At 41.2% G+C, this 22,148-nt stretch overlaps 1 protein-coding gene across 1 annotated transcript; it reads right to left on the bottom strand.

Moving 5' to 3' along the window:
* Nucleotides 1–1,316: 1,316 nt before the first annotated feature.
* Nucleotides 1,317–21,237, bottom strand: LOC127697664 (serpin B8). The gene is made up of 7 exons (XM_052200948.1): nt 20,942–21,237; nt 14,026–14,208; nt 12,616–12,753; nt 9,736–9,853; nt 7,742–7,884; nt 5,321–5,473; nt 1,317–4,379 (listed from the first exon to the last, which is right to left on the bottom strand). Exons 2-7 carry the CDS (start codon nt 14,191–14,193, stop codon nt 3,975–3,977), a joined length of 1,125 nt encoding a protein of 374 aa, XP_052056908.1. The 5' UTR covers nt 14,194–14,208; nt 20,942–21,237; the 3' UTR covers nt 1,317–3,974.
* Between the last annotated feature and the right edge of the window lie 911 nt (nt 21,238–22,148).

The raw sequence follows: 22,148 nt of genomic DNA, 5'->3' as shown, positions 1-22,148 counted from the left end.
TTTTAACATTGACAATAATGCAGTTATGAATTCAAATAATATTTCCAATATAAAAACTCAAAATGGATCCTATACCTAAATTTACAATTGAACACTATTAACACTTTGAAAAAACACATAGCTCGTTCTTAAGCTCTTAGGTTGAATGAAGAATTCTTAGATATGATAACAGATACATTGTGCTTCAACAAAATGATATATAGTACTGCATTAAAATTAATAAACTTTAATTTTTAAAAGTATTTTTGTAAGAAAGAAAACCTAAGGCATGAATTGTAAATAAAGTCTATAATTCACATTCCTGATAATTTGTTCTCATTGTATTTTTCAATATATAAATATATATAATATAAATGAGTACATTTAGAGGATATTTCACTGTAGAATATATATGTAGAGCAAATGATTATACTGGGAAAATGCTGAACGTGACTATTATTTTAGCAAAATGCAAACTGAAACCAATGTGGCACGTGACACTTTATATAAAAGAACACTGATAACCAACCACAATTCAGTTAGTGTATACAGCAATTATATCTTTGTTAGGAATGTTAAATAATACAAACTACTTAGGGGAACAGTTTGCAAACTTTGTCTCCCCTCTCTCTCCATCTATCTGTCAGTCTATCTCTGTCTGTCTAACTATCCCTATCCTTATCCCTGAAACAGAGACTTACTGCATAGCTCCTACAGGCATGGAATTTAATCTGTAAACCAGGTTGGCCTCAGACTCACTGCAATCCTCCTGCCTTACCTCTCCCACTGAGGGCTAGAGTTAACCATAAGAGGCTTGGCAATTTCTTTCTTTTTTTTTTTTTTAATTGGGTAACTGTATTTATCAAGTTGGCCTGGGAACACGTCTGTAAGGGTTTGTTTTTTTTGTTGTTGTTGTTGTTGTTGTTTTCTTTTTTTTTATTCGATATATTTTTTATTTACATTTCAAATGATTTCCCCTTTCCTAGCCCCCCCACTCCCAGAAAGTCCCGTAAGCCCCCTTCTCTCCCCCTATCCTCCCACCCACCCCTTCCCACTTCCCCATTCTGGTTTTGCTGAATACTGCTTCAATTTCTTAAATGTTATACCTGCACCTCCCAAATAACCAAGGCATACCCATCCTACGTAGTCAAAAGAAATGAAAGCATTAGTAAATTAATATGTGAACATGAGTGTTTTTAAAAGCTTTATTTACTGTAATCAAACCTTGACAACATTGCAAATATCCTTAAGATTATGAATGCATAAACAAATGATATTATGCCTATATAATGACATATTATGTAGAAGCAAAAAACTACACTAAAATATATATAACATAATATATATTATACTGTAATAAAGAAGAATCTAAAGGTATTTTCAGCGAATGACAGGAACAACATATAAATGGATACAGGATCCCACAACATTAATTAGGAAACAGAGAAGTGCTTGTCTGAGAGTGGTGTAAGTGACTGGAACTGAACAGAAAGGGAATGGATACAAAGGTTACAAGCCCAGGCCCAGGGAACATCACAGAAGAAGAGGCAGAAAGATCATAAAAGCCAGAAGACCAGGAAATGTGTTGTGAGATTGGACTTTCCAGCTATGAAAGGGGAACTAAACAATGAACTCTCAACAATGTACCTACATAAAAAAGACCTGAAAATTCCAGCCACAGTTTACATCCTGATGTAGTAGAGATAATGTCAAGGGGCCACACCCTTAGATGAAAACCTATAATTAACACTGCTGGAATGGGGAGAATTAGTCATCATCAGGGATGAGCCCCAAAATTGGTTATCTCTTACTTAGTGGTCAGCCACAGAAACAAATTCATGCAGGGATACTGAGAAGACTTAGCAGATGTGTATGTTGATCCATTTAGATGTATATGCAAAAACTATGGTTAAAGACAAGGGGACTTTGATTTTGGAGGATGGACACAGGAGCAGTAGGAAGGAGGGGAAATGAAAAAAAATACATTTTAATTAATTTTTTTAATTCTACAGGAGATATTTCAAAAAGTATCCAGGGAAAATCTACAGGTCTGACAGTCCTGTTCTGCAAGTTAGCTGTGCAGATGGCAGCAGGGGGGAGATGCATGCTTCAGAACTTACTGAACTGTGCACTCAATTATTCCGATTCTATCCAATTATACCTCAGGAAAAGTGTAATTCCAAATTAAAGATGGAAATCAGATCAAAGTTCACAGAGTCATACTTTCTCAGCTCCTGGATTGGGTCATAACCAAACCTGTTTGGAACGCACAGTTCCTGAGCTGAAGGTGGCCTGAGGACGCATTCTGTGCAGCTTGGTGAGATTTAATGAAGAACTACATTGTGCAGGATTCATGGGACTGTCAACTGAGAATAAAGCAGTCAGAAGTCACCATTATCTAGTCTACCTCATTAAACATTAATAGGACCAGCGATTGTTAATGCACTGTAATGAAACCTTAGTGTGACTAAGACAGCTCAAGTTTTGGAGATCATTTTGGATGTCTTGTCAGATATCTAAACATTATACTGACAGTATTATCATTTTAGTAAAATTTATGGAGAAATTAAGAGTATAATTAAAGATATTCAACACAGGAGTCTATAATACATGTTTAATTTCCAAAATTATCTAAGTAGGTTTAGTTGCAGAAAATGCTGCCCCATCCCAAAATTCAACGCACAGCAAGATGTTGCCACTGAATGATAAGCTACAAAAATTATCATCAACCTATGCTGAAATATTATGAATTTATATTTGCATACATATAATAAAGGTAATGCATATTCATATTAGTGGTGATTTCTGAGAGGGGATTTGCAGAAAGCTTAAATTTTCTTTGTATGTTTTCCTATAATTTTCCACTTTCTTCCATAATACAAATGATATTCAGTCAGAAAATATAATTCAGTCTATTTTATTTAATTTGTAATTTTATTTTAGAATTTCATATAAAACTAGTCTTTACATTCCCTCTCATATCCATATTCACTGACTCCTCCTGTGCCTTGTTCACTCCCTCTCATATTCATAACTTCTTTGTTGCACAAACACACACACACACACGCCACACAGACACACGGGGTATAAATACAACCATCTGAGTCTATGTACTGATGTATATGCATTTAGAGCATTGGGGTTGCATTTGAATCACGTCTGAGCATGTGGTTAGAAATATGGTTTGTAAGAATCGTTCCATATGATGTTTTCATTAGAAAGAGTTTAGGGAGACAAGAAGAACACTTGGAGCTTTAGAAAGAATTAGGGGTGGGGGAATAAGGAAACGCTTTGGAGCGCCATCTCTCAGCTCCATCTTGAAGGTTCCCACTGAGTCCTTGAACTTGCACTTGAAACTGTGGAAAGAGTTGCCTGAACCCTGAGTCATACAGGAGAACTCGGGAGTCATGGGGCAGTTACAGCAGTCACTCTCTAGCTCTTTGTGAAGGGGGGGACCTTCCCTGGCATTTCCTGGAAAGTCTGTCAGTGGTGGAGGCACACAGCTTAGAGATGTTAACAGCGTGGAGCAGCACTTCAGGATCTGGGTTGTGAGTAAGGCTGGAGATGAGAATCACCTCAGACACTCTAAACCAACATGGCCTCCTTGTCAGTTCCAAACTGCCAAACGCAGCATAGAGGCAGTCTGCAAAGTTATTTACCAACTACTAAGTATACTCTTTTTATTTTAACATAGAAATCACCTTGGCATATCTGGTAACATGGAATTTTAATTCTGGCATTCAGCAAAGAATGGTGTGTAAATCAATCACATATTCTACTTTTCTTGTCTTTTTTGCTGTTGTTGTTTGAGACAGAATCTGCTGTGTCACTGAGAAAAGCCTTGAATGTGTGGCCCACCTACCCTGCACCTCCCAAATGCTAGGATGCCAGGTAGGCACCACCATGCCTGATTTTATGGGGTGCTTAGGTAGGGTTGAGCCAGACCTTGTACTTGTTATGCAAACACAGCACCACTCCTCAGCCCCGGAAGGCCACTATGGAGAAGAGAACCTGCCACAGAACAAGATGCTGCTGGTTTTGTGGTGCCAGATGAAGAAAAGGAATGGGTGGTCAGCACAGAACCGTGGTTCTACTCGACAGGACCGGGCATTCCTGATCACTGCAGTAGTAGCGGCTGCTTCAGTGCCTTCCTCGTTGACCTCCACAAAGCACTTGTGGGCAACCTTGGACACGGGCACATTCTTCTTAGTTGTCATTCCAGAGAAGTCAGCCTTTGTTTCCTCAAAGGCATCTGTCATTCCCAAATTCTGAAGAACAGTCTCCAGGTCATAACTCTCCTCCAGCTTTAATCTGGGGAAAAAGACTTGGACTTTACTTTCTGTCAGGGTTTCTGGGTTTGTCCAGGCTCTAAACTTCTCATATGTGAGTGCTTTTTCCACCTGGAATGACAAAGGATCAACATTTAGAATTAGGAGGACAGCAGGCTGGTGCCAACTGCACTCCCCTATCCGTTCACCTAGTGAGGAGTGCTCGCATCTAGTGACAGCTACTGGATTGGTTTCTATTCCTAGACTTTTCTAAATTCCTCCTCAGTTGGCTGTGACAGCTCTCATTCTTGAGTTATGACAACAGCTTTCTGATGACATAGAAAAGACAAAGAAAGGAAGAAGCCTCACCATCAATCCTGTGCACTAGCATGCTGACACTGGCTTGTATTAATTTTAAGCACTTGGTAACCCAAAGTCAACTATAGTAGCATTGTCCCCAATTAAGAGCTGCTTTAGCAGAATGCTGTTGGTCACACACCTTCTATTTTGTAACTTTCTCCCTCTCCTCACTTGGCTCATTTTCTGTCATGAGGATGATCAAAGATAATCCCCCCCAACACATGCCTGTACGTTAGACCCTTGTATTCAAAGTGTCATCCATGAATCAATTACACTTGCTTTATCTGATCTTGTTAGAAATACAATACCACAAGCCAATAGCTGCTATATTAGAACCTGCATCTCTTGAAATACTACCCATGTGGCTTATATTTATGTTAACACGTGGGAATCATCACTATAATTCAATGCTATCTTTCTTCCAGGATCTTTGTTCAAAAATTATTAGGCTATTAACCAACACCACCCTCCTAAATAAAAAAAAAAAATGCTGTTCTATTTTTGGAGTTCCCTCAACCTAACTTTATCAAAACTTGTCTACTCTCAGATAAACACTTGGGAGAAATGCATATGCACATTCACTAAAAGGCACACTGGGTGCTTGTCTAGGTTGAAATAACCTTTTGCAGGGAACTCCACAAATGTTAGCGGGAGATGGGCGTAGAGGACCAAGCTCAGTGGGTTTCCACAGACACGCAATGCCCATGACTCACCTCAGCCAGATCAGTGCCCTCATCAGGAAGGAGAACAACCATGCTTAGCTCTTCCTCAGCATAGGGTAGAGCCAGAACCTGCATGTTCACCTCGTCCACGTGCCCCATCTTAAATTTATCATGCTTGAACATCATCTGCACTGTTTTTTTCTCCTAATGAAAATAAAATTAGTTAGTTTCCCAAAACAAAATATAAATTACTAAAACTAAGCTGTATCTAGCTCCTGGAACTCAGAAAAGTATAAAATGATCATTATTTCTATGCATTTAGTCTGTGAAATGTAAAATCTTTATTAGCATATTGAAGTTTTAAGTAGAACAGACTCTTATTGTTCCATGGATGAACTATTACTAGTTTTTAAAAAAAGAACAGTTTAATAATGAAACAGAATTTTAAAACTTGACATTGTTTTTGAAGAAAGTATGATTGTTCTTGAGAAAACTCATAGTGAAGCACTTCCATGGATTTAGTCAGGCATTATTTCTCTAGATTAAGAAGGGTATTCACTGCGAATTGATCCATCCTTGTCTCCTTGTACTAAGCTCAAATCCAAATGGATCAAGGACCTCCACATAAAGCCAGACACTCTGAAGCTAATAGAGAAGAAACTGGGGAAGACCCTTGAGGACATCGGTACAGGGAGAAAGTTTCTGAACAGAACACCAATAGCGTATGCTCTAAGAGCAAGAATTGACAAATGGGACCTCATAAGGTTACAGAGTTTCTGTAAGGCAAAGGACACCATCAAGAGGACAGATCGGCAACCAACAAATTGGGAAAAGATCTTCACCAATCCTACATCAGATAGAGGGCTAATATCCAATATATATAAAGAACTCAAGAAGTTAGACTCCAGAAAACCGAACAACCCTATTAAAAAATGGGGTACAGAGTTAAACAAAGAATTCTCACCTGAAGAACTTCGGATGGCGGAGAAGCATCTTAAAAAATGCTCAACTTCATTAGTCATTAGGGAAATGCAAATCAAAACAACCCTAAGATTTCATCTTACACCAGTCAGAATGGCTAAGATTAAAAATTCAGGAGACAGCAGGTGTTGGAGAGGGTGCGGAGAAAGAGGAACACTCCTCCACTGCTGGTGGGGTTGCAAATTGGTACAACCACTCTGGAAAGCAGTCTGGCGGTTCCTCCGAAAACTGGGCACCTCACTTCCAGAAGATCCTGCTATACCACTCCTGGGCATATACCCAGAGGATTCCCCACCATGTAATAAGGATACATGCTCTACTATGTTCATAGCAGCCCTATTTATAATTGCCAGATGCTGGAAAGAACCCAGGTATCCCTCAACAGAAGAGTGGATACAAAAAATGTGGTATATCTACACAATGGAGTACTATTCAGCCATTAGAAACAATGAATTCATGAAATTCTTAGGCAAATGGATGGAGCTAGAGAACATCATACTAAGTGAGGTAACCCAGACTCAAAAGGTGAATCATGGTATGCACTCACTAATAAGTGGTTATTAACCTAGAAAACTGGAATACCCAAAACATAATCCACACATCAAATGAGATACAAGAAGAAAGCAGGAGTGGTCCCTGGTTCTGGAAAGACTCAGTGAAACAGTATTTGGCAAAACCAGAACGGGGAACTGGGAAGGGGTGGGAGGGAGGACAGGGGAAGAGAAGGGGGCTTACGGGACTTTCGGGGAGTGGGGGGGGGCTAGAAAAGGGGAAATCATTTGAAATGTAAATAAATTATATCGAATAAAAAAAAAAAGAAGGGTATTCACTGCCATTTTGCAATTGGACTGAAAGGAAGACAGACAAAGACAAATATACCTGTATTCTGAAGCATTGCCAAGTTGTCTTATATCTTTGCTTTTCTTGGGAATGAACCTTGACATGAGGTATATAGTCAAGCAGTTTTAAAGCTGTACCAAATACATTTTACTATCATGTATCTGTTTAGCTTGCTATGTATAAATTGACAGAAGTCGAATTCCATTTCATATTAAAGGGAATGCAGAAAATTATATTTAAAATTAGTCTAACATTAGTCTAGATTTCTTCTTTCATCAAAGATTCTATAACCTTGAACTCTATAGCTGATCGGCATATCTATAATTGACATGGCAAAAGATATCTAAGCAACCACAATTATAGCATGACATCAGCATAATGACACAGCTCAAGCAGGGTCTTACTCAACAGAGATCATTCGACTAGATATAGAAGATGATATTGACTAAGAAAGAGAAAATGAAAAACTATCAGCATACACAATGTTCTAGTTTCTCTTCCTACCACTAATTAAAGATACAGAGGAGACATTACATTCATTAGAAATGCTACAAATCAAGATTCTGTAAAAGAAACATCCTTTTCTCATCCATCATATTTTTCAGCTTACTACTTTAAGAAAATAACAATACATTGAAAATACTGTCCTACCTGATTAGTTTTAAAGGGCATGCCTCTCGTGTACTTCCTGTCAAACTGAGCCTTCCACTTCCCTTTGAAATACATGGCATTCACAAGAACCAACTTAGTCAGTGGGCAGACTGTTCCAGGACTCAGAACTTCAGAAATTTTACCTGGATAGAACATAAAAAGATTAAAAAATTAAAAAAAAGAAGAGGAGGAGGAGGAAGAGGAGAAGGAGAAGAAGGATGTAAGAGAAGTCTATACTGATTTGGGTGAAGAGGATAAAATAAGCATCCTCTCATATTCATTTTTCTTGGCATGAACATCATTTGTAGCTAAACAACCTTTCCCCCTCTTTTCTCTATAAGACAGTTTTATAGCATAACATAGCATAGACTGGTCTCAACCTTGACAAACTTGCTATCCAGTAGAATGTACTTTCAAGTACACAATCTCCCTTCTTCAGTCTCATAAGCAATGATGCAGCAATATGTGTCAAGATGCCATGTTTAGACAGAAGTTTTAAACCAGGTAGGACTGCCACTGTGGCTTATCCTTCAGCTTGTGCATGTAGCAGTTCAGGATGAGAACGGTCCCCAAACTTCTGCCAAGTTTACAAAGGGAGCAGTTGAGAACACTAGGAAAACAACCCAATGTCTTTGATTCTAACAATGCCCACTTAGACATAGCACTATAAGATCTCAATTACACTACTATGGACATTTTGCTTGAAATCAATTCTTTATTGGGGGTAAGGTTCTACTGTGCATTTGTGCATGGCAAGGTGTTTAGCTAGTGATACTTTCTTCAGTTTCAACAGCCAAAATTACCTGCAGCCATGTTTAGAAGGCAAAACCAATCCTGGTTAAGAATCACTGCTTAGTACTAATCTCCAAATCACATTTATATAAGCAGAGGCCTCCCAAAGATGAGAAATATAGACCTGTAGCGGGGAAGAAAGAAAGGCTCCAATAAGGAATAAACTGGAGAAAGAAATTATGGAGGTGGCACAGAGGGAACCAAGTTCAGTCGCCCAGGGAAATGGGACAAGATGGTCTGCAAGATACCCTTGAGCTCTAATATGCTGGGAAAACATGCACGTGGTCAGCCTACATGGAGGAAGAAGGTGGAGAGCTAAATAGAAGAACTAATGGTACATGATGGGCCAGGTACAGAGAACCCCTCGAATGACTTACTACTATTTCATCAGTGGAAGAACAAAATCCCACCAGGAAGATGACATATGAACTGGGAGAGGCTCTCCCTTCCTATGCTTGGCCTTTGACTGACTTTTAGGATGGTCAAGGACATTTGCTACTAATTGACACATAGTGGGTGTATCATAAATTATATGTTTTGTCACTTGAAGAAGTAAATGACTTAATTCCTCCACATCTTAGAAATCTTTGTTTCATGTTTATTATTTAGGGTGCCCTCTTTTGCTCTAATTCAAGTCAAGAACAGCCAAACATATTTCAGGAGGCTAGGAAGAAATTGAGTCTGTGAATACTGCATTTGCAACATTAACAAGACATCTAGACTCTGGAGCAAATTTGTAAGAGTTTCATGTTCTGATATAACTGTAACCACCAAGGTCAGTTAAGAGGATGAGGCTGCAAGGCAAAATGATGAGCTGCTCAGATTTCCAGAGAGGCAGTGGGACAACTCCAACTGATTCACCATCTAAACCTTGTCCTGGCCCTTTAGTTTCAGAGCATAGCAGGATTTCCCATGACAGAATTAGCAACAATCCCAAAGAAAGCATTTTACCATGGCCTTTCTAGTACAGTTCAGAGGGAAGCAATCTGAGATTCAATGTTAGGTTCCTTAGAAATTACTATTTATGATCTCATAATCCTGAGGAAAAAGATTTTCTTATTTCCTGAAAGCCCAGAAAACACACCATCACAACACTGAGAACTGATTGGGTCGTAGAAGCAGCAGCATGGAGAGCATGGCTCAGCCTGTCATAGTCCTCCGTCCTCCCAACTCCAAAGTCCACACAAATGAAAACCACCTACCTTCTGTTTTTTCCAACACCCAGTCATTGATGCGTTTCCTGCACCCTTCAGTGTCTTTAACAAAGGACAGCTCTTCTAGCCCAGCCTGATAGAACTTCTGGCAGGATTCTTTGAAGGTCTACAGACACAAACACAAGTTGGACACTATTCATCAAGGTTCTCAAAACTGTGGAAGCAAATATTTTCTCTTAACATTTTCCCTATCATAAATTTTTGTGGAGGTGATTCTGTATTTCAAGATGTATTCAAAAATGTCTGAGCCTTCTACCCTGATCTACCCTGAGATGCCAGGTGAAAACATGTATCTAACTGGGTGGCCTATTGCCTATTAAGAAAGGTGCCCTTACAAAGGATAGGGCTGTGGTTATCCATGCACAAAGCACAGAAATGTCTCTTGCAAACATGCTGGGTTTACTTTATTTGAATTTCTGTTTCCAAACCCAGAAGGTACTGGCACTTTTACTCATTATATTGTAAAAAGATAAAATGTCAATTTAAAAGTAGACAAGGAAGTAAACAGAGTATTTATGTTTGGAACAATGATTGGGCAGTTCTCAACCTGTGGACCTCGACCCCTTTGGAAAACCTCTACTTCCAAAAAATATTTACATTATTGTTTACAACAGTTTCAAGATTACAGTTATAAACTAGTCATGAAAATGATTTTATGGTTGGGCATCTCCATGGCACAAGCAACTGTATTAAAGGATTGCAACATTACGGAAGGTTGGGAACCAAGTGTTAGAAAACAGAGAGCCATAAAAACAAATCTATGTAAGTGACAGAAGATAGAGTGCATCATGGGGATTCATAAAGTACACACATATGAGTGAATGTGTTTGTACATTTCAACCTGTCAGTGTGTTTCTTTGTATCAGCAAAGTAAAAATATGACTTGAACTTAAATTAGGAAATTACTTAACTCCATTCTCTGCCCAATACTTATTCTAAAATATCTTAGGGGCCTAAAATAAGAAAGGTGGGATGTGAGTTTGGGGACATATACTCAAACATGAAGACATTTTTATCTTAGAAAGGCTGTTTGCCAGTGGCTGAATTTGTGGAACAGGAAATGGCCAACGATGGCACAAAAGACCCATTAGAAGCAATCCATACCAATGTGGAAGACACAACCCATAGCCTACTAGAATCCAACAGTGGTAATTCAGAAGACAGAGCAAGCCTTAAGAGACTGTCTTAAGACTCTGCCCCAAAAGTGAGGTAGGAGTGGGGAGGGCCTCTGTGTAACATGGTAGATGATATAGTCACTCAAGGTACTGATGGAAGGGAGAGGATCTCTATTGGCGTGCAAGAAGACAATATAACAACTCTGACTTAGGGAGGGATTTATAAGGAAATGGCCTCCTTAGTCAAAGTTCCTTTCACCAAGATACCACAGTTGCCAATGCCCCATCCCTACTACTGACTACTTGTCCCCTTAACCATCCAAGCTCCCCTTTGGGAACCAATACCAAGGTCTCTCAAACTTTCCACACCAACCCAAAGTCTGTTACAGACCCCCTCTCTGTTTTCTAAGATCTTCTCTAATCATCTGTGTTCCTAAAATATTTTAATTTTAGAACCCACCTGAACACCCCAGAATGACCTATTCTGATGTAAGAAAATCCTCTGAAATTATATTCTCCTCAACACAGCCAGGCACTGCATTCAGATAACAGTTGTGCCGCAATTAGCCTTATAGAACTAATCTAAATTTTCCTAGCACCTCTCAGGGACTTGCAGACTCCAGAGAACTATTTCTGGCCAGCAACAGCCTAAGCTGTCCTGCTTTTTGCCTAGTCCTAAGAATTGGATCTCTTCCCCCTTTCACTGGGATCCTCATTTCTTTGGGATATCTTCTTGTTTCCCTGGTCTTCTCCCAACTTCCCTGGTCGTCAGACATTTCTTTCCAACTACCAGGACCATAAATGAAAAAGTTTCAAATGTACATCAAGATAATATTTTTCTAAACTTCCTAACTTTACCTCAGTCCCTAGTCTATCTGTCCCAACAGATTTCAAATCAACTACAGGGTGCTCCAGTAACTCCAGTATCAGTCTCAGTTGTTTCCTCAGAATCTATTTCCTAGTCCAGCATCACAGACTACACTTCTCCACCCACAGATAGTACTTCAGAACCTAGACATCAGCTGACACAGCCTAGTCTACCCAAACATGACCAATAATAACCCAGCTTCCCTTAGCATCCTAACTACAATGCCCCAGTGTCAGTAGAAAACAGAGAGGGAAAATGACATCCATACACCCAAGATTCTGTGACAATAAAAGAAACAAAAAGAAAAAGAAAAAAGAAAAAAGCAAAAACAAAGAAAAAAGTGGGAATGAAGGGATTCTGACCACCTAACCAACCCTAACTTTAACCCTAACCCTAACCCTAACCCTAACCCTAACCCTAACCCTAACCCTAACCCTTCTTTTCCATTCCCTCCAAATGTTAAAAACCATTATATTACATTCCAAAAGCTAGCTACCTAGGTGTATTCCCTTATTGTGCCACTTCCTCCTCCTTAAGCTGCCTACTAATGTCCAGCTATCTAAATATTATCATCCAGTAATCCAAAGCTCACTTAATGAGCATGCCCAATTAAAATTAAACACCTCACCCTTAAACAGGTTTCCCCGTGTGCCTTTATAAGCTGTCATTTTCCTATGTACCAGGTCTGTCTCTTCTTTATCCTCAGGCAGTCCTTTGTCTGTATCCCTTCTCCATCTTATTCATCCTTTGTCATTCCCCCTTGTCCTCGGTTTCCTGCCTTTGTCCCTTATTCCTGTCCTCTGACCCTCTGGGAACAAATCAATCTCCTTTATGCTGAGAACTTGGTCTTGGGGGTCCTGAACGGACACTTTTCCTAACACATACCGAAAGGAAATCACACGATTCTTCTCCAAAGAGTCGGCAGGCACTTTTTAACAAGTACTGAGTGCCAGTTTTGTTAACTTCAGTGAGAAGTGTCTGGAAACCTTGATGAACATCTCCATCTCCACGTAAACCAAGTACCTAGGGAGAGAATAAATAAATAGCTTGTTTTTAACGTGATCATTATCTTCCCTCCTACTCACAAGCACAGCAAGGGATAAAAACTCTGAAATATTTCTATAGTAAAAGAAGCCTGGTTTGACTGTCTTAACAGAGGTTTTAGCCCAGCACTCACGCCATCTGAAGCTGTGGCTGCCTAGTGCTGTGGAAGACGCTGGCAGCATTTGTGGGCTTTACCCACTAGATGTCAGTAGCACCTCTCTACTGTGAAAAGTAAAACAGTGAGCCCTTAAGACATGTCCCTGGGGAAGCAAAATGCCCCTCTTAAATGACAGACACTGGTCTGCAGGATTCATCCATCCCAGCAAAGCATTATGTGATAACTCAGGAAAGATGGGCAACATAAAAACTAGATAGCAAGAGTGAATCTAATAACTGGAAAATGCAAGAATAGAACAGCAGGTATGAAAAGGGAGAGGCTTCACTTTGTTTGTTTGTTTGTTTGTTTGTTTGTTTGTTTTCCAGACTAGATCACATAGTAAGAGTTATGGTTTCCCTTCTGTCTTCTACCAAGTCTCACTCCTGAGGTTTCTTCCCCAGGAGTTCCGTGAGAAGATCTCAGTTTCGGCTCCTGGATGCACTGCAGGAGCTCATCCACACACTCTCTAGTGATATCTGTATGGACATTAGTTTGATGCTCTCCCATAAGGATGAAGATATTTGCGTCCCCCAAATATCACAATTTTCTCATTTGCAGATAAAGATACAGACAAATATTTGAGATGTGGCAGATTATATGTCCCCTCTAAATGATTCCCTAAGAACTAATTTGGTGTTTATGCTAATTTTCTTCAACTTATGTATAATCATACCTGAAAAACCATCCATTCCGCAAAAGCTTACTTACACAGCTGCATTTCTACTTAAACCATAATACCACAAAAGCTGAAAAGATAACAAAGCAGGATTTATTCTGTTCCTTTGTGTAAGATAGGACTCTAATTTGCCATTTTTTTACAAGATGTAAATCTGCATTTGATGACTTTTATCTAGATAAAGTAATTTAACACTCAGTGTTTCCTGTCAACTGTAGAGGGGATGACTGGTCCCACAGAATTGCCTTCATTCTGTACTGTCTCATGACAGATCACCACAAGATCTCTCCTCCCACCCACCAGCCAAACAGACCTTTACCATCCAGATGATTCAGAAGGAAGCCCTACTCCAGGGAGTTAGAACTAATGTGGTGATTTTCTCCCCCTCTATCCATCTCTGCACTGCCAGCAAGCATACCTGAGACATCTGGGTAGCAGTGTTTCCTTTGGCTCCAAGGTACACCATAGCCAGGGCTGAAGAGACACTCATGGGGCAGAAGAACAGGTTGTGTGACTTGTCTTCTTCACCCAGTATTTTTAATAGGCTGATGGCAAAAGAGCCATTGGCTTCACAGAGGTCATCCATTTGAGAGGGTCTAGACTGAAGACATAGTACAGAGGCACATCAACAAAACTTTCTGTAGTCACATGGTTACCAGGGCCTCCATTAGACTCCATAGGTATATCAGGTGGAGTATGTATACCTTAAAAAACACACAGTTCCAAACCCAAAACCCTGTATATTGTCTTATTATATTACTTTGCATTCAGCACCACACTTGTGTGATTTTAGGCATGGACACAGACCTCCTGTAACGAACTAGCAAAGATGCTTAGAAGACAGAGAGGCCAGAAGGTTCAGAGTGAGAAAGGGAGGTGCAGGCAGAAGTCACAACAATGCCAGGACAACAATGTGGCCATCTCAAGAAGCTGGAAAAGGCAAGGAAGTAAGATTGCCTCCTGATGGTTTGGTAAGAGTGGGTAACAGCCTCTGCAGTATCATGGTGGATTTGAACCTCTAGAACCTTGAAATAATGGATTTATGTCATTTGCAGTCACTAAGTCTGTGGGAGAATTAAAAGATTAATGACCAAAAGTCCTTAGGTAGACTGAGAAACTCTGGACAGGAAAGTTGATTTGATTGACAACTCGTGTGGAAGCTTCTACTAAGGAGACACTGAAAGCAAATCTGTTGGTATCCACCAGGTCCCAAATGTAGGGGACTGACCTGCAGATGGAATCTTCCACCCACAGAGTTTCACCCCTATTTTCATCATATACGATCCCCAAACACCAATACCACACACACACACACACACACACACACACACACACACACACACACACAGTTTTCTTCCACAGAAAGACTTCAGCCCTTGAGCTGTTATCATTAAAGAACCATTTTGCTCCTGGAGATGCCCAACCTTCTTGCCTTCATTTCCATACTGACTCCATCAATCTCTAACAAAAATAATACAGGACCAATATGAAATTGAAATTAAATATGCCCCCTGAAGATATACAAATGTAACCAAATACCGGCCCATTAGCATAGGACTGTCTGAAACAGGCTTACACAGCCTGCAAAATTGTTTAATCCCTCCCTCAAATCTCTCTCTATTATGTAGCCAATAGTTTAATCCTTCCCTCAGTCAGTCCCTCGATTAAGTTGCCAATAGGCTACCCTGATAGTCTTAGGGACAGCTCTCTAACCCCAATAAATGTCACATTGAGGTCAGTAAAGGCATTGCCTCAAGGAGGGAGGGACTGGAAGGCTGAGAAGGGTGTGGATGACTCAGAGCTCCAGGGAGTAATTAGTGACTGAAACTCCCAGATTCCACAGCCTGTCATTCCTAATCATTCCTAATCATCCTGTGTGTGCATGTGTGTGTGTGTGTGTGTGTGTGTGTGTGTGTGTGTGTTTATTTCACATGAAACCAAAAGCCAACAACACGGGCGCAGCAGAAGCATGGGATACCTTTAATCTTTCCCTCAGCTTTACTAAACAATAATAAAGCTAAAACTAATAATAAAGAACAAACAAAACAGACTTCTAGCTTTCTGCCCTCACTTCCTTCCTTCTGAAGACCTCTCTTTAGAAAACTTGTGATTAGGCTATTTGCCCCTTTGAAGTGTATATTTTGTCAAATGCCTCCGGATAGTTTTACCACCCCCACCTCACCCACCGAAAACAAATAAAACTACCCATTGGAAGGTAGCTACCCAGTTGAGCCCTGGTAACCTGGCTCTGGAAACGGAAATGTCCCTATGGAGGTCTGTCCAGGCGACACAGTCCTGTTGTCTCAGCTTGTTGCACGCAGCTTTTGCTACCCTGCCTAAGTTCCGGGAACAGGCTCGCTACCAGTCCCTGCCCAAGGAATACTGAGTCTTCAGATGAAATCCACAGACATTCATGTTGCTCAGTTTCAACTGGCCTTATTGGCTCAGTTGCCGGGCTCCACAGCTAGCATGCCCTCCCCAGTATTCTTATCTCAGCACCCTAAGTCTGTCCTCAACTTTAGTTGCTCGGTTACCTTTAGTTTCAGTTCAACATTCCCAACCTCCTGCCTGTAGAAGCAGCCTGTGGCCACTCTGCCCAAGATGTCACAAGGCTGCTTGACTTTTCTCCCTCCTAAGCATGGTGAACTCTCTCTCTTCTCCTCTTATCTCCCAGCAGGGACCGGAAGCCCCGCCTCTCCTTCTACCCAGCAATTGGCCCATGGCCTCTTAACTGATAGAACAAGAAGCAATTGGGAAACAGGACCTTAGCATCAGCTACTCAGGAAACTGAGTCATGCATAATGACCACAAGTTCAAGGACAATTTGGACTACCAAATAAGTTCAATACCAGCCAAAACAATTTAGAGAGATGTTGTTTCAAAATAGTAAGGAAAAAGAGGGTTTGACTGGCCTAGCCAGTGAGAGAGAGAGAGAGAGAGAGAGAGAGAGAGAGAGAGAGAGAGAGAGAGAGACTGTCTACCCACAGCACACCAGCATTATAAACAAACACAGACTCAAAGAGCAAGAGTCAAATTTAGGCAGGATTTTTGTTTCAAGTGATGAAAAATAATCTTACTGTACAAATGTTGGGATCACTATAGCATTATTGTCATTGTGATTAATCCTTCACTACTGATGATTAATCATTATTATTGTAATAGAGAATCATGATCATTAGTTGTAGTAGTTGTTATTAGTTATTACTATCTTAACAAATTGTGTCTTCAACAATAATTTTACATTTATTTATGTTTAATTCTATTAAAATATATAGAAACCCTTGCAATATTTAAAGCTCATCAAATTAGTCACTACCCTATAGCCATGCAAGCATTATAATGTTATTTTTTTTCATTCATATGTACACATAATTTTAACTATAGACTTTAAACCCTTCAAGAAGAGTATGTCCTAATTTGGAAGATTAACAAACAAACAACCTGGAAAGCATTACAAACCTTACCTAGAGGTGAATGGTCAGGAACGTGTTCATTTCCCTATACAAGCAAATTGTGATTTCAAAATGCCTCCTATGGTAGCTTTGCAATTGTACTTTAGTGGGTCCCGATGACATGAGGGTCACCTGAATCTCTCAGATGCAAGAAAATGTGGGACCTGAGTGGCTCAGATAGGAGGAGGGTTCTGTATTATTAGCTATTTCTTTTGAACTTACCCCAAGGCAGTTTTAAAAAGACATCTATTATAGAGCAAAATGTGAAGTTCTTCCTGATCTCCACATCATGAAACTGCCTCAGGACTTGAAACAAAGTGTGTAGATAGCATAGAAACAGTTTCTGTTGCAGACAAGCCCCAATACAGCAGGATCTAACTTGTTTCCAGGCAACATGTGTCCCCACACCCTCAACTTAAACTTGACATTCCAAAAAAGTAGGATAAAAAAAGTCACAAACCTCCTCAACCAGAAGGTGGTGCCAAAGAAACTTGAAACAAGAAAATAAGACTATAACCAAAACATTACCAAAGTCAGATTTGATCCTACCATAGGACAAAATCTTAGGGTGTGTGCACGTGTGTCATGTGTGTGGGTAGGTGGGTGGGAGTGTTCAGCTTGTCTGAGCAGGCCAAAAGAGCAAACTAAACTAGTGCACGAAACACAACTTTCCATGCAATTCCTCCTAACTGCCACTCTCTGATTTCTTTCATGTCTGTTCTTCCTTCATATCACTGCTTTGTCCTCATTTCTTTTAAACACCCAAATGGTAGCCATTAGCATATCATAGTCTATCAACTGCATATTGACACATGATCATGCACACACAGACACACAGACACACACACACACACAGTGACACACAGAAACACACTCACCTATACGTACCCAAGTTCACATGTACACATTTACCCACTCTTGTAAAGCAAGATCCTACTTACAACAGCATTTACTCAGAGGCAGGAACTACATGACAAAGTGAGTCCCCATTACTTTGGTGTCTCAATCTCAGTTACTCACAGAAGCTTTTGAGAAAGGTGGACTATCAAGCAAAAACGCCTTGATGGGAAATCTAAAGTGAAATTATTTTTGGTAAAATACTAAACAATAGCTTTAGGGTTCACTCTGCAACTAGACTATTCAGCTGATAAAACGAATAAGCATTTGGCTAATTCACATTTTACAAGTGGAGAAATAAGGACAGTGACAATTGAATACTGTCCTGGGATTTGCAGGGACACCAAGCCTCCTGCTCTGCGCGTGCGACACCATGCTTCTGCTGGGAGTATACCACGCTGTTTCCCTCCACACGTGTGCCAGACGAAGGCATTCACAGAGCACTTGTGCTGCACTCTCCTATGGTCGCCGGAGCAGCACCAACAGAATGATCGGTGGAGACCACTGCCTTGGAGGACTGTGAGAGACGCTCTGGAGGAAAGGCACCTTCAGTGCATTCTGTTCCCTGGATCGTTCTTAGACATGCTCTTGTGCCTCCCTTGTTGAATACGTCCATTCAGTTTATAAGACGTGTTTATTCCCGTTGATGTTGGAACACAGCTACAGAACCCAGTCTGATGAAAGGACATACTGGATGCTTTCCTCGGTGTACCCGGAAACCGGATATGGCTCTCTGCCTTGCCTTCCTGCTTCTCCGGAGAAGAGGGCAGGCCGTTGTGTTTAAATCTGTCTGCCAGGAGGAAGTTCTAGGAGAGGGCTTAGAGAGGCTCCAGCAGGCTCGAGCGCGGTTCACATGGTTCGGGCAGACCTTGACCTCCCCAACGCCTCGTGTCCTCTGCCTTGCTAAAATCCTTTAGATTGTATTCTTTTAGCCAGCCACTAAGGTCTAGTCCCTGATTTAGCCACCTGTTCCTCCTGAAGCTGCCCACCAAGGTTCGTATAACAATGTATTGAAGTCCAACAATCAAAAGCCCCCTTTGGCTCACCTGCCTCGTCCAAACATGAGGTTTTCCCTTGTACCTTATAAACTGCCATTTGTCTATGGGCCACATCAGTCTCTTTCCATGAGAGGTGACCCTTTGTCCGTCCAGAGAGACCATCCTTTCCTCTCTCCCTCGTTTCCTTCCCCTTCTCCCTTATCTCTGCCTTTATCCCTTATTCCTTGCCCTTTGTCCCTCTGAGGCAAATAAATCTCCTTTGTGCTGAAAATTTTGTCTTGGGGTGTCTGTCGCCAACTTTGAGGTTCCTTCCAGGGCTGTTCTGTCAATACTTAGTTTGTGCTTGCTGGTGTTTATTTACATTTTTTTCTGTTCGTGTTTTTCTGAACTCGACCAACCTTTCTTGAATCATTTTTTGCTCTGTTACATTCTTGAAAAAGTACACTGAATACTAAAGTACCATGTTGCCTTCCCCCAAAAGCTGACCCTGACCACTTGAGCAGGCATTCTGAAGGTGGTACAAAGGGGAAATTTCAGACTGAGAGATTGGCAGGTACAAAGAAATGCACCAGATCGTGTTCGTCTGGTATTTACGGTGTGCTCTGTGTGGGTCCTGTGAGATACGAAGGAGAGACGAGTCTCTTTTGCTGTATTTGTGAGTGTAAGTACCGACTGGGAGCCAGAAGCCATACATAATGTTCCACCAAGCATGTTATATGTAGCTCTCGGGCTTGAAGAAAAAGAAACAGCTCACTATTGAGTGTGCAAAGGGGCCGGGAAGTCTGTTGATAGGCCGCCATCATGGACCAGTGAGTGCTGATGCAGATGGAACTCTGACTGGAGAAGTACGAATTGTCGGGCAGAGTGACGGCTGCAAATTACGAAAAAGGGCGGAGTCCAGGATCAATGTACACCTCCCTGCTAAATGTATTCTTAGGGTGGGTCAAGAATCCTACCAGGTTCCGGTGAAGAACTGGCTTGGAATGGAGAAGGTCGTGCTTTCCATTTGAGATGTGTGAGACATACCAGGTCATCTGAGGCTCTAAGGTAACAGCCAGTGTAGTTTAGAAAGAAAGTTAGGCAAGAAAGAGATAAGCAGACATTCCAGAGCCACGAGTTAGGGGCCCTGGGGATCTGGACTCCAGAACAACCTAAGCTAACAGATGGCATGGTTTAGATCCTAAGGGTGGTGTAGGTACTCAAAGAGAAACCCACCTTATTCTAGGGGATGTCCAGTATTTGAAGATTGTAAAAGGAAGAGAGAAAAAAAAACACAAATAAAAACCAAAATCATGTCCTCAGGATCAAGGAGTTATTGAGAGAACCCAGAGGATATGTCTGTGTGTTCCACAGATGCACAGCCTAGATTCGGAGGCCATGACGTGAGAGAGAAGGAGCCCTGCGTGAAGCAGTCTGGCTCTGAGGTGCTCTGTAGGGCAGGTGCCTGAAAGATGGACAGAAAGGAACTCAGCTGAAGAACAGCCATTACGAAGGGTGAAGGGTTGTAGGTAAAAACGATGTGTTACAAGTTGATAAGAAGCAGTTAATAAAAAATAAATAAATAAAAAAGAAGCAGTTAATAAACAAATGATAAAAGGAAGTTAAAAAGAGAGCGGTGGCTAGTGGCCTGGAAAGATGCGTGGGAGACAGGACTGAGAATGGAAAAGAACAAGCATTAAGCTGCACGGTGGAGGGGTGGAGGGGACCCAGCACTACAAACAACCGTGAGGCTCCGTGTAAATTCCAGGCAATGTTGCAGCTTGCTCCCCAGGCTTATCTTTGTACCTTGGCTTCTTTCCCTCGCAGTTAGAAAAAGCTCTGGCGCTCCCTTCTGGAAAGCAAAGCCCAGGGCTTGGAATAGCAGCAGTGTCAGGCGCCCAGCCAATCACTAGAAACCAACAGCAGGCTTGCGACTCAGGGCGCACATGCGCTCTGCCAACTAGGCTTAGCCACACCTGACCCCTGCCGCCCAATTGACCCTCCTTACCTTTCTGTCACTAGTCTTCTGCTAGCTCCTGGGCTCTTCAACTTTGGCGAGATCCTGGCCTTTCTCCTTCTTGACTTCTGTCCAGGCTCTTTAGAGACAATATCTGTCTAGGCCCCCGGGGATCTGAGAGGTCTTAGAGCCTCCCCACAGCTTCGACTTGAAGATACCTGCTGCTGTGGCTGCTTCTGCGGCTGTTCCTACTTTGTGGACACAAAGTCTGCCTTGATCCTGGGCAAGGCGCCTGTCCGGTGACTCAGAACATAATGCACAGACTTGAATAGCCTGTGACTCACACTATCCACAGAGCGACCTGGGAGGAGCCAGAGCCTGACCAGACAGCCTCCTGGGTGGGGGTGGAGTAGGGTAGGGGCTGGGGAAGTGGGGAGATGTCAGCTGACAACTGTACCTGGGTTTGATTATGTGAATGCAAGAGCCAGTTTGGCAGTTGGAATTTAACTTCCAAAATTAACCAAAGGCAAACCAGGAACTGCAACTGCCCTCAGGGCAAAAGCAACTGTTTGGCTTGGAGACCTAGCTCTTGGCACAAGTCCTCAAAGTTAATCATGTGATTACATGCTAAATGTTAATCACAAGCAAGTATTGTAAAACACACAAGGTTTTAAAAAGCAAGAAAGCTTCGAAATTAGGAACAAACACGTCTTTACTGCAAAAATTCATGTACATATTTTGGAGACATGAGTGGTTGTGAGTTTGTGTGTGTGTGTGTGTGTGTGTGTGTGTGTGTGTTAGTTTGATATTTTGACAGTGATTTGAAGATCTGGCTATTTTTGATTTATTACTGACTCGGCTGTTGGCTGTATTGAAGAAAAGACATCTCAGGAACTGAGCCGATTAAAATGAAATAGAAGCAATTAGAAGCAATTAAACCTTTACTCTTGGTTTTTAACTTGTATGCAGCTCATTCGCTTGGTATAAAATATACAACATGTTAACACTTTTAAGCACACTGGGCTTCTATTTGGAAGATAATTATGAAGGTTAGAAAGTAAATTTCCAAGTCTCCAAGACTTAGGTGTTCTAGCCATCCAAGCATATGATCATGTGAAGACCGGATAAGTTATTCTCAAGATGGTCTCTACAGTTTCAAAGTACAGGTCATATCTCATTGGCTGAACAAAAAAAAAGGCCTTTATCTGCTAGGGGATCAATTGTACTTTTAAGCAAAAGTATTCTCCAGATATTCTTG

Source organism: Apodemus sylvaticus, chromosome 12, assembly GCF_947179515.1.
Source record: "Apodemus sylvaticus chromosome 12, mApoSyl1.1, whole genome shotgun sequence".
NCBI classification, from domain to species: Eukaryota; Metazoa; Chordata; class Mammalia; order Rodentia; family Muridae; genus Apodemus; species Apodemus sylvaticus.
The sequence above is the reverse complement of the archived record's forward strand: the minus strand, read 5'-3'. Positions and strand labels throughout refer to the sequence as shown.

Bases quoted from the DNA above. Each gene is read 5' to 3' on its own strand.
- LOC127697664 (XM_052200948.1), bottom strand. From the start codon at position 14,193: ATGGATGACCTCTGTGAAGCCAATGGCTCTTTTGCCATCAGCCTATTA. The intron at 12,754-14,025 runs GTATGCTTGCTG...TTCTCTCCCTAG, and splicing joins CTGCTACCCAGATGTCTCAG to GTACTTGGTTTACGTGGAGA. The intron at 7,885-9,735 runs GTAGGTGGTTTT...TGTTCTATCCAG, and splicing joins GGTGTTGGAAAAAACAGAAG to GTAAAATTTCTGAAGTTCTG.